At 38.0% G+C, this 13,897-nt stretch overlaps 1 protein-coding gene across 1 annotated transcript in view; it reads left to right on the top strand.

The window, feature by feature from the left end:
- The window catches only part of LOC115229705 (TPR and ankyrin repeat-containing protein 1-like), a 73,031-nt gene that overhangs the window by 39,472 nt on the left and 19,662 nt on the right, over positions 1-13,897 (top strand). Inside the window, exons 5-10 of the mRNA XM_029800017.2 lie at positions 3,067-3,494; positions 4,007-4,163; positions 8,894-9,031; positions 10,267-10,372; positions 12,311-12,523; positions 13,351-13,673. Coding sequence (XP_029655877.1) covers positions 3,067-3,494; positions 4,007-4,163; positions 8,894-9,031; positions 10,267-10,372; positions 12,311-12,523; positions 13,351-13,673 — 1,365 coding nt within the window. The remainder of the gene's footprint in view (positions 1-3,066; positions 3,495-4,006; positions 4,164-8,893; positions 9,032-10,266; positions 10,373-12,310; positions 12,524-13,350; positions 13,674-13,897) is intronic.

The following is a 13,897-nucleotide window of genomic DNA, read 5'->3' as shown; positions in this document are numbered from 1 at the left end:
CTCTTGATTTTGATAACTTCTCTTAATTTCCTCAAAAGTGAAGTATAATAGGCTCCTGTAATTGTGGCACCATTTGCCAGGAAATCTGTCATCACTACTCCGTCCTGGTCCCAGAAGACTGTGAGCATGACCTTGCCAGCGGAGGGCTGCACCCTTGCCTTCTTTGGAGTCATGGTGCTTCCATTGCATTGACTGGGCTTTGGTCTCTGGATCATCGTGATGGACCCAGGTTTCATCCTGTGTAATCAGTCTTTTGAAAAATTTTGACTCATCTTCTTGGCACATCTCCAAATTCATCCTCAAGCACTCGACGCGTTCTTGCTTCTGGAAAGGCATGAGCAACCTGGGAATCCATCTGGCAGACACCTTTTACATATGCAAATGGTCATGAATGCTAGTTTCCACAGACCCGGTACTAATCTTGACCTCATGGGCTATTTGGCGAATAATTATGCGTCGATCTTCCAAAATGGCAGCCTCAACTTGACGGACAGATGCCTCATCAATGGCAGAAGGGGGGCGACCAGATCTGGGAGCTGTTTCCACAGAGTTCCGACCATGTTTGAATTCACGATGCCAGCGTTTTACAAGGTCATATGATGGGGCATCATCACCATAAGTTACTTTCATTTCATCAAAAGTCTCCCGTGGTGTGCGTCCTTTCAAATACAAAAACCGAATCACTGCTCGACACTCAACAGGCTCCATTTCACACTTGACTCAGTTCAAATACCTGTAAATCAGAAACCACAATTAGTTCAGAGCTGTAATTTGGCACTTACTCTATAGAGATATAAATGATTGCACTTGCAAAATTTCAGCTAGATCAAGCAACTGCAAGTGGGTCAGGGGCATTACTTATCAAACGTCCCTCGTATATATATATATATATATATCTATATATATAAAACTCTAGTTGTGTGAGTGTCTGTCCCTTTCGATTTAGATTCCTAACTCCTCCCACATTTTGCGGTGCAGTTTAACCAAATTCGGGTATCTTATAGTCGTGATTCATATCGAGCCCGTCTGACTATTAGCGCGCGTCAACGATGAGTCTACGATTTTAAAAATAATTTAACATCATTTTTTATTCCATTTTAATGCATAAAATGCATCGTATGTCGATGGCGGCGGAGTTGGCGTCCACGCTCACAGCTGCACCTGTTTGCTTCTCCCCCTTCCCTCCCTCGTGAAGCTGTGGGGAAGGGAGTGTAAAGAAATCAACGTCGTAATGCGTTGTGAAGGAAACCAGCGTTCTTTTAGAACAACGACTTCATGGCTTGAAGACACCAAAACAAAAATGGCTAAGAAAGCCCGAATTTATAAGGGAAGTAACTCTCTAAAAATGCTTATATAGTTATTTCCCTTACAAACCCGAGCAATGCCGGGCGATACTGCTAGTATATATATAAAATGCATCCAATGTGGCAGGCTTTATAATTGTTGAGAATTCTCCACAGGAAACCAACAGTAGTCTTCTTATTCCACAACTAAAGAATATTCACCAATGTGGTGTTCAGCACTCATTCTCACTGTTCAATATTATGTGTGTGTGTGTGTGTACATATATATGTGTGTGTACATATATATGTGTGTGTGATCATCATTATTATTGTCTTAATGTCCACTTTTCTATGCAAGCATGGGTCAGGCAAATTTTCTCTAACTTTGCTTTCTTCTAGGTAGATATGTTGGCTCCACATAAACTCATTTTTTAAACTGCAAAGAAGTTGTTCATCTTTGGCATCTCTCCTATAACCTGTCCAGGCTGGGAGGCCATACCAGAGCTTACATCCCACTGGCTATCTCTATATATTCATTCATTTTCAAATCCATTTTGCCACAGTAGCATAAAGTGCCCTCATTTGGGGTTTGTAATCTTGCAAACTGCACGATAATCTTACTTGTACTGGTGACACGAGTAAAGCATCCAGTACACTGTAGAATGGTTGGTATTAGGAAGGGCAGCCAGCCATAGAAACCGTTGCCAAAACACTCACGCTCAATGCAGTCCTTCAACCCATCTGCCTTTGTCAAACCATCCAACCCATGTCAGCATGGGACAAGGGTGTTAATTGATGATACCTACCTAGCAAGCATCACTGATTAACGTCCATCTTTCACGCATGCATGGGTAGGATGGTTGACAGGAGTCGGCCAGGTAGAAGACTACTTCAGGCTGCTGTGTCTGTTTTGGCAGGGTTTTTATGGCTGGGTGCCCTTCCTAGCACCAACCACCCCGCAGAGTGGGTTTTACATGGCACACATGTGCGCACACACACACACACTGGTGCTGGTGTAGCTGTGTGGTTAAGAAGCTTGCTTCCCAACCTTGTAGTCTTATGTTCAGTCCCACTTTGCTGCACCTTGTGATTGGATTTGATAGTTGGAAACTGGAAAAGCCTCGTGTGTGTGCGTGTGAGCATGCGTATGTGTGTGTGTGTGTGTATCCATCCTTGTTGGGGCATCACATAATGGTTGTAAATGAGCCTTATTGTTGTCATAAAAGTGAAGTTGTTCATTTCTCATCTTCCATGAAAAATGTGTGTATATATGGGAAGATATTACCTTACTTGGAACAAGTGAGGGTTTGCAACAGGGAGGGCCTTTTGTTGTAGAAAATCTGTCTCAGAAGATTCTGTCTGACCAATGCATGCATGAAAAAAGTGGACATTAAAACGACAATGATGATGAAATTTATTTAAGCAAGGGATATATATATATTAAGAATTTTCCTTGATGTATTTTGTTAGCAAACTAGAATACTTTGTTACATTAGACATTAGGAGAAATAAGCTATTCTGCTCACACAAAGTGATAGGAAAATTATTGTGTGGAAATAAAAGAATCAATTAAAATTAGCAAAGGAAAAAAAACGTATTTATGTTATTTAAGAATGGGTAATGGCAAGCTGTCTGTGGTGCAACTAGTCCTGGGACCACCCAACAAACAACAAATACTAGTTTCAAGTCCTGCTGATGTGTCTGTTCTTTTTTTTATCGCAAAATTGTGTCTAATTTTGTGATAAAATATATTGTTTTTATGTTGTTTTTTTTTTATTTGCAGGTATACCAAGCATTTGTGAAATACAATAAACTCTTAAGAGAAAGACATCTGTTTGATGAGATGGATGTTGTTTTTAATTTATTCTCTCGGCTTCGTAATTCCCAACCAACCTTCTGCCCCATTCATGAGATTTATGTCGATGAAGTCCAGGATTTTACCCAAGCTGAACTCTTTCTGATGATATTACTTGTTGAAAATCCCAACAACATGTTTCTCACAGGTGACACAGCCCAGAGTATCATGAGAGGTGTTGCATTTCGATTCTGTGACCTCAAGTCACTCTTTTATTACCTAAAAGGGATATGTTCAAATTTAAAGCAACTCCACTCTATTAACGTACCCCAGACAATGCATTATTTGACCTGCAACTACAGGTCACACAGTGGGGTGGTTTCATTGGCTTCTAGTGTTCTTGATTTACTTAACAGGTATGTGGCCTTTTGTTTTCTTTGTTTAATATTAAATGTTGCTACCTTAAATTCTGTCTGCCCCTTGGAAGGATGGAAAAGTATATGTTAAAGCTATGATGACGATGATGATGATGTTCTCGTGATGTGTTGAAACTCCTTTGCACTCCTGTTACACTCCAGTTGCTTTCATAGCAAGCTCCTGTTGTTTTCATGTCATGTTACATCCTCAGATCATCCGTGTTACACTCTCACAATCCTCCTGTCACATTGAAGTTGCACTCATGCCACGCAGCCTAACTTAAGTGACTTGCAAGTGTTATTACTGTTAATTTTTTATTCGACATTGACACTTGCACATACAAACATGCATATCCTATATCTGCATCCCTTCCATGACACTCATGTCACACAGTGACAGCACTTATGTTACATACTTGTTGCTCATGTTACAACCTCTTGCGTTCTCCTTACAACACTCTTTCCTTTTACACTATTTTTACCGCTCACAATGTTTGATATCCTTCTTATAGATATTTCCCGGAATCTTTTGATAAAACCGAGAAAGATTTTGGGTCATATGAGGGCCCAAAACCAAAAATCTTTGAGTTCTGTAACAACGAGAACTTGATCATGTTATTGGGAGGAGAAAAACAGAGATCAAATCAGATAGAATTTGGAGCCCAGCAGGTATGTATGACATGTTTGAGTTTGTCGAAAACATAAGAGAACCTCTTTAGTACCAGTGCCACAATAACATTCGGTTGTTTCACATGAAATTTTGTATTTGAAAGGTAACAATAAAATGTTTCAGAAGTGTTAGAGAACTGATTTATTTAATCAAAGTACGATCCATGTTCATTTGTGATGCTTACCCAACGTTTCTCTATGTCATGTATTTCATCTTTAAAAAAAAAATTCATTTTTTGCTGTGATAAACTGCCCGAATGCTTCAATTACCTCTTCTCTGTTTAAGAATGTTTTATTACTTATGAAAAGCTCAAAATGCTTAAATAAGTGATGATCAGTAGGAGAGATATCAGGGGATTAGGGAGGATGTTGCAAAATCTCATAATCCAGGCTTTGCAACTTTTGGACCGTAGCTTGAGGAGTGTCAGCATGTACATTGCCGTGGAGCAAATTCACTTGTCTGGGTTGCTTCTTTTTCACATCCTCATGCATACAATCAATTTCCTGGCAATACGATGTTGCTGTTACCGTTTTTCCTTGTTGCAAAAATGAATAATGAATAACTCCCTTTGCAGACCACCATACAGTGACCACTAACTTTTTTAGGGTGCAGTGGTGGGTTTGGGTAATGTTTAGGTGACTCTCCTGTTGTCAAAGAGTATCCATTTCTCATCACAAGTAATGCTAAAATGGTCTTATTCCAGTTGAGAAAGCAATAAGGAGCACTCTTCGAGGCGTCTTTTTTTTGAATCTCATTCAGTTCATGTGGAACAAACCATCATGCCGAATAACTGATTTTGGCCTACCCCTTGGTTTATTTTCAAGGCTATCATCTCCTGAACGCGAGCTTTGGAACCATCTCTGAACAGTTTTGATGGCCCCACTTGATATTCCGTAGAACTTCTGCAGTAGAGTGACCCAGTTTGTGCTCTATGAGAAAATCACTCAACATAGTTTGGTTATCATTTTCATAAGGTCTGTGGGTACGAATTTTGTATACTAATATTATTGGGAAGGAGTAAGAGTCAAGATTAAATACAAGGTGTAAATAATTAAGGTGTAAATAATTGAGTTTTTAAATGATTGAAATAACAAGTAATTAAAAATGCAACATTTCATATGAAACAACCTAGTTATTATGGACCATTTTTTTCCCTCTATTTCTTGATTGGTAAACATAACATGGCACCCGTTTTAATGCCATCACTTTGTCCATGGTCAGCCTTTGTTTTAGCAGAGTTGTTGTTGAGCCCCAAACTAGCCCTGTTTCAGCACACTGTTGGTCAAAGCCATTCCACTTGTGACCATCCCATAATTTTGTATAGCAGAGACTACGTTGTCCAGTGTACCCTTTATTTAAGATGGTAAGATTTGTGGGAGAGTTGGCTGCTATTTTAATTTCACAAGAATTTACTCTGTTCGCTGAAACAGATCTGCCACTCTTGGCTCACCTGTGTTTTTACCTACGGATTTTCAGGCTGAGCATCAGAAGCACATCAACTTCACCAGAACTTCACTTCTGGCTTTCTTCTTCCTTCATATATAAAAGGAAACTTGTAAGTTTTGAGTATTTCACCAGGGACACTTCATCCTTGTGATGCTGACCTGTTGTGTATGTGGAATTTACCTGTTACACACACACACACATATACACCTTTAACTATAGGCACAGATGTGGTTGTATGGTTAAGAAGTTTGCTTGCTAACTACATGGTTTTGAGGTCAGACCCACTGCGTGGTACCTTGGGCAAGTGTCTTCTACTACAACCTCAAGCCAAGAAAAGCCTTGTGAGTGGATTTGGTTGACAGAAACTGAAAGAATCCCATTGTATGTGGGTGTATATGTATATATATATATATATATATATATATATATATATATATATGTATATTTATAATAATAAGGGTTTTTTGCAACAAGTTGCTTAAACCACATACTGAAAATTTTAGAAATAGCAGCCAAAAGACCACTATTTCCTTATGTGAGTTACAAATATTGTTGTCTGTGGAGAATAGTAGTCTTTTAGCTGCTATTTCTAAAATTTTCAGTATGTGGTTTAAGCAACTTGTTGCAAAAAACTCTTATTATTATAATTATATAAATTTTTACCGAATATGGTCCTTTTCCATACCGAAATACTACTAGGTGAAATTTGTTGATTTTATTAAATTAATTATATTTCACCCTATATCTGTAATGACTATATATATATATATATATATATATATTTCATTTTTGGATTTGGTTTGCAAGGTTCTTTATATGAGTTCGTGTGCTGAAGCATATTCTGTTGTGTCTGGGGAGAGTCATTCTCTTTTTGTGCCTTATAATGTAACACACTCACTGGTAAAATTTCCACTTTTTTCTTATTTTTATTTTCCTAAAATTTTCGTTGTGTCTTGCAACCTTTTCAATAGTTTATATATATATATATATGATAATAGAAAATTTAGACAAATACATATGATTAGATTAGTGTGTTTAAATGCTGAGTAGAGAACTGGCACGGTTGAGGCTACAGGTTGACATCCATAGTTGTGGTACACCTCCCTTGGATTTACTTCAGGAACTTTGCAGTGGCACTTAGGATAATGGTATTAATTAATAGTAGGAGATGGATTTCATATTATATTTTTATTAAGTATGACATGTTTCAACCAATCAGTCTGGGTCTCTTCAGGTACTTTGGTAAAGAAGCCCCACTAGATATTTTTTAGTGTTGGCTGGCTTATTGTTCAAGAATGAATAAAAGCAAATAATATTATAGAAACGCAAAAAATTGAAATATACGTGGAAATCTTGTGTTCCTGTTTGGATAAAATGACCGAATTAGCTTTTGCTGTCATATTTGCTTCGAGGAAAAAGAAAATAGAAAATGAAAGGAAGATTAAAAGTAGTTTCATGTACATATACACTCACACACACACACACACACACACACACACACACACACACACACACTAATATATATACACATACATATACATACATGAACTCATATATGTGGGTACACGTGGATATACACATCTATACATATACACACAGATATATAAAGATGCATATAGATACGTACTTAGATCCAGATACACACATACACTCGAAGACAGACACTCACATTACACAGACATACATATGTGTAAATATATATATATGTATGTATATATATGATGGCTGCTCCCTCGTTATCGAGTATGGCCATTGCACGAAGCTTAACTGTTATTGGTGCTGTGATCGAATGTGACTTTTATTTGCTTTTTAAGGCCACAACCAGCCATTCAGTTGAGACTCACAGCACTATCAACAATCATGAACAATGTTATCGTGCAATGCCTGTGCAAGAAGATTTTTTTTTAAAGTGAAGAAAGGCTGTGCACTGAGTCAATCCCACTCACTAAGCAACAGCAGCCATAATCTGAAAAGAAGAACAAGTCAACATCATCGGTAACCACTGAGTTATCCCAGTTACCTGAGTTACCTTCTCCTAGAAGGATGCCTTAACAAAGGCTAGGAGTCCTTCACTCCCAATGGTTTAACCGCGCGATCGGGTATTCAGTCCGATTATTTCTATGTCCCCGCGCATGATACAGCCTTAAGCCTTAAAAAAAACCGCATTTATTGGATGGCCGTTGACTCTCAAGAGTTCCTCCGCCCTTTGAGGGGTTTTGCTTTTCATCCCGCAGGGTGTCCAATAAACAGCCTCCTCACCAAGCGAGCTTGGTGGGGTTGCCGGTTTAGTCGCCGATGACCCGACCATGCCACAGGTTGTACTGGGTTACATGTTACCAGCAGCACTCGAAAGTGACCTGACATATATATATACACATACATACATACATATTAGTATGTCAATTCATTTTGCAAGATTCCTGATGTGAAATCAGGTGTTGAAACAGATATTGTATTTTGGGATGGTAATTTTTTTTTTTTGCCAAATAAACACACGCACTATATATATATATGTATGTGTATATATATATATATATATATATATATATATATATATATATATATATATATATATATATATATTCTTTACTTGTTTATTACTGTTCTTATTTTATTATTTTAACTCATGTCCATTGTTCAGAAAGTTTTTGTTGCACTCTATGACCTCTTCAGCAACATTTCATTTTCGTGTGTTCTTGTTCCACTCACTCCATTCTGTTCTTCTAAGATGTGTATCCTCAGGATAGACATGTATTCTTAGGATATAGCAGGCACGTGCCCGGAATACTACAGTTTTTCTCTTAAAAAGAAAGAATGTAGCATATCATGCAACAATTATGACAAATGATTCCGCAAAATATCGTTACATCGGATGTACACAAAACTGGATGAAATCAAGAATTTTTTGATTTTATAAGAATTCTAGAAAGGCATGGAATGTTATCAATGTAGTTGTTATGTTCCCATAATTCTTGGATGGATTTTCCTTTGGCAAGGAATCTACAAAGTGTAGTGCTACTTTTTGAATCCAATTCTGATGTATTTCAGATTCTCTGAATTTTCTCAGACAAACCATAATGCAAAGAACCATAAAAATCTCTTTTGTTTTATTCAATCTTAATTGAATCCTTCTGGATTCAATAGCTAAGCTTATGTTGTTGTTTTTGTACTGTTACTATTTCTAGTTATATATCGATAGTTTTTTTGTTTTTTTGTTACTTTTTCTTCCTCTCTCGTGTTGTTCTCTGCCTTTTCTCTCATGTTTTGTTCTCTTCTATTTCAGGCTATTCTTGTGGCAAATAATCAGGCAAAACAGGAATTACCCAGTTTTCTTTCATCTGCAATTGTTCTCACAATTGCTGAATCAAAAGGCTTAGAATTCAATGATATCCTTTTGTACAACTTCTTCAAGGATTCTCTGGTACAGTTTCAGTTTCATGTTAATCTAATTTCCCTTCCAGCCTCTCATGAAGGCCACACATTCTTCACATTGCTTTATTAAATTTCATTTCTTCATCACACAACATGAAAGATAAAAAAAGTATTTTAGTAGTTCTGCAACCCTGTTGGTTATTGTGGGGGTGACACACGGACACACACTGCTGCTGCTGGCTGCTACTACTGCCATTGCCACCACCACTTACAACCGACCTCTTAATGGTACACCCAACCATTTGGTGCATGCTGACCACCCAATATATGCGACCCAAGTCAGTGACCTTTCCATTGGATTAAACATTGGTAACTTGGAGAGAGGGGAGAACTTGTATGTATGGCCAATGGTCAGTCTTCCTTGAAAATCTTGCCCAGGCCTCTACAGACATGTGTAGAAGTAGAATTAACCTTGACCGGTGGAGATCCTTGCATTTTATCTGCCTAGGCCAGTGACAGGAAAAGCGCACAAGGGCACACCACAGTGCTTGTGTGTGTGTGTGTGTGAGAGAGAGAGTAGGAGAGGGGGTAACTGTCATGTTTGGAGAAAGGGACACGTGCACACACATACACCTGTACATACTCATGCACACACCCACACATCACTCAGCCTCCTGACCCTACATCCTGCTGCTGCTACTGACCTCTGCCATCCCAACACACACACACACACACATGTACTACACATGCATATATAATGTGCTGCATACACGTGTGTATACGTGCATGGTTGTACGATGTATGAATGTCGTCATCCTTGTCACCATTTAACATCTTCCTTCCATGCTTGCAGAGGTTGGACCTTTGGACAGGACCCAGCACTGAGTTCCAGTGTCAGTTTTGGCACGGTTTTTATGGTTGGATGCCCTTCCTAACACCAGCCCCTTTGCACTGTACTGGATGGGGTTTCTTTTCATACCACCAGAAAAGGGAAAGTTCCAACTTCTAGGTGGGGCTGGGAGTGACTTTATACCAGGTTTTGAAAGGCTAAAGTATGATAGAAGACAAGCACAGGTGTCTTGCTAGAGGAGAGGAGATCCGAGGGTGGCGGCTGGAAGTGGTTGAGAAGGAGATGAAAGAAGACAAAGATGCAGTGCCAAACTGCATGGATGTGTGTCTGTGTTCTTTATCAAATAAAATAACCGGTTGGTGTTAAAAGATAAAAAAATCTCTTTTACTATAATTTATGCATCAGTCATTTCTAAGAAAAATTATCAATTACAGGTGACTGATGAATGGCGAATAATAACAAGCTATTTGCAGGAAATAATTGCAGAAACCAATGAAGACAGCCAAGGAAATGGTCAAAGATCAGCTGAATTCAACTTCGGTGAATCCCATTCTTTCTTGTTGCTTAGCTTTGAATTAGTCTTGGTCTCGTAGATCAATGACATTTCAGCCATAATTGTACCCTTTTCCCTTAGGCATTGTGTATCTTAGACTACATTATTCAATGTGACTTCTCTTTTCCAAGTTATATATTTATTATGAATCCTAGTTAAATTCCACCCCATTTAATCTTCACATTAAATTGTTTGTTTTTTTTTCTTTTATTAATTTGTGAAAACTGTTGTGGAAGTCTAAGTGTCCGGAAATTTCCCACTTTCCAAATTGTTGCTGCTTAATGGTAGCACCAATGTTTAGAGGAGAAAGAATGAATGGAATGTATGAAATATTAGATTAACAATCCAAGAGTCATGGGTTCAAATTGACCCGAAGACATACACTTCATTCTCGGTGCCTCTTTTTATTTTATCTATTAAAACTTGATGACATCCCTTTTGTATAAAACTCAACTTAGGTGGACTTGTGTCCCCTCCTGCTCTCTCTCTCTCCCACTGACTCAAAACTTTTCAATTGAGCATTAGGAACTGACCTCTGTATAGATCCTTGTTAATCAGAAAAAGATCACCGAACGGCTCCATGTGTGCCTGTTCTTGGACAGATGCACCACACTACAGCATATTGCTGCTCACATGTGACATAACTGTCGAAAGGCCCTGCTGGAATACTCTACACCCTCCATAAATCTCCCTATTAGCTCTATATTCATGGGAGCCTGCCACTCGTGTCCTGTCCACACTCTTTTTGCTTCTCTATCAATTCTTTCCCCTTTGTCTTTACTCCATTTCCCCAACCTTTGACCTTGGCTTCTGCTCCTCTTATCTTAACTGCACAAACCTGATGAAGTTTATGTGATATTGAACAGTTGTGTCCATCCATGACCTTCTTCACTCTTTCTACGAACTGTTATGGCAATGGTTTCTATGAGCTAAAGGGGTTGTGATGGGTTCTGGGTGATGCCTTGATCTGCTACAAATAAGCAAATCTCTCACCAGTCACTCCCTTCTGTTTTAAAAATGGAAAATCTATATTCGAAATATAAACCCTTCATTGTCTATCCAGAATATATAAAAGGGCAAGATTATCATGGATTGAACATTTGCTTGATCAGGACTGACCCAGGGCTAAGCAACATGAACGCTATCTTAACCAAATCAATCCAGCTAGGTTTATATGCAAGATTGCACAGAAAGGACGAATGCATTCTCATCTTTAGTGTGGAAGTCATCCCACGAGGAACTGGAGTCCATAAAACCCCTTTCTGTAGCCAGTGTTAGCATGGGGTCTCAGACAAACAAACCAGAAATGTGTTTTTAGACAACTAGATTGGTACATAATAAATTGAAAGGTAGGTGGACGGAGTGACAGATGAATCGCTCAATGGATTTGTAGAAAGATGCCGGACTTGACAGAAATAAATGATTAGCTGGATGGATTGAGTGAGTGAGAGAAAAGATAAGAAAGAAAGAAATATAGATAGACAGATCAATCAACAGATAGATCAATTAGCTGATAGAGAGATCGATTGATTGAATGATAGCAGGGTGGAGTGATTGATAGATAGTTTGGTTGAGAAATATTTTATTTGAATCACAGAAATATTGTTCCTGCTGGGTCAACTTTGCCAATCGTCCTTTTACGGTCAATAAAACAAGTACCAGTCAAATATTAGGGTCAGTTAAATACTCTCTACTTTTACCAAAAATTCTGAGGCATTGTGTCTTTGTTTTACCACTTTGTATAAAAATTGGTAAAATACATTTGAGTAAGAACAAGATCAAAGAACTTCAATGTGAAATATGGACAAACAAGCTTCTCCCAAATAGAATGATATGAAATTTAAACAATTAGAAAGACATGCCACACAACAGGTCTACTCTACAATAAAAATAACTAATATTGTTTTGTTCTTTTTCCTTTGCAGATGTTCTTGATTCCGAGAACCATCCTCATCCTTTAACCTTTGACCCAAACAAGCACAAGGTTCTCAACTCTGAATTAAAGTATTTATACACAGCACTTACAAGGGCAAAACATAACATTTGGATTTTTGATATATCCAATGAAAAACGAACCCCAATTTTTGAGTATTTTCAGGTTCTGCGTTTGGTTGCATCTGTTGATACTTCTAGTGAAGGTATGAAATTTTCCATAAGATGTCCAGTTTTTGTAGAGGTGATGACATTGGGTGTGTGAGGTTGTTTTGGGGTGGATATTTAATTACACTCAGTTATATGATCATATCAAACGAAGGAATGTTGAAATGTGTGTGTGTGTGTGTGGGTGTTTGGAGTTATGTTTTGGTAGACATGTGGAGGATATGTAAGATGAGTAAAGTTGTGCATAAATAAGTTGATGAGTGTGTAAAAGACTACAGCATATATATATATGGATGTGTGTGTGTGTGTCAGAACAACTGTGTGCACGGATAGTTGTGTGTGTGTGTGTGTGTATATGAATAAATTGGTATGAAAGTATCACTAGTGTTCCTATGTGTTTATTAAGGGTCACTGTGAAACTATCTGGCTGTATCGTCGCTTGTCATTGTCCTTACCATTACAATTAGGTACAATGTCTAAATTTATAAGGGAGGAATTTAATAAATTTAATCAGCTTCATTGATTGGAATGGAAACCAAAGCTAACAGCCTTCCGATAGGTTCTGATGTCAGAACATTCACAGATATAATCAGATCTCACAAGGCATGTTCTACAGAGCTCTACTGAGTTTGCAATCTACCACCATGCAACTCTGAGTTACGTTCAAAAACAATCAGATCCATAAAGCTATGTAGCTGGATTACAGCCACTAATTAGTGGCTGTAATCTAGCTGCATAATGGGGTCTGTAATTTATGTAGCTGTAATAAATGTAGCTACATAATGGGGTCTGTAATTACTGACCCCGTTATGCTACGAGTGTGGTTTTTGTTTTTATGCATGTGTGTTTATTCTCCTATTTTTAGACCCTGACAATACTGAATTTGCCAGAAGCTCAACACCAGAAGAATGGTTTACGAAAGGAATGTCTTTCTTTGAGCGAAAACACTTTGAAATTGCTATAAAGTGTTTCCAGAAAAGTGGTCACAAGAAAGAAGAAACCGTGGCAACAGCATTCCAGTATGTTCAACAGGCTCAAATGCAAGACTCAGCTGCCAAGAAGCAGAAGCACTTCCTCATAGCTTCCAAGTATTTCTTTGATTGTAACATGTGTATCAGATCAGCATGGTGTTTATCTGAAGGAGGCAAATATGAACTTTCTGCCCGTCTTTACCGAAAATGTCACAAGGCATGTATTAGTACATTTGTATTTCCTCTCTCTCACCCACACATACAGGTGTGTGTGTGTATATATATATATATATATATATATATATATATATACACACATACATACGTATACACACACACATATATATATAAATTAATAATTAAGGGTATTAACAAGCAGTACCAGCATGCTAAATATAGCAGTCAAAATGATCAAACCACAAATTTTCACTTAAAGACAAA

The sequence above is a fragment of the Octopus sinensis genome, unplaced genomic scaffold, assembly GCF_006345805.1.
Source record: "Octopus sinensis unplaced genomic scaffold, ASM634580v1 Contig13618, whole genome shotgun sequence".
Lineage (NCBI taxonomy): Eukaryota > Metazoa > Mollusca > Cephalopoda > Octopoda > Octopodidae > Octopus > Octopus sinensis.
The sequence above is the reverse complement of the archived record's forward strand: the minus strand, read 5'-3'. Positions and strand labels throughout refer to the sequence as shown.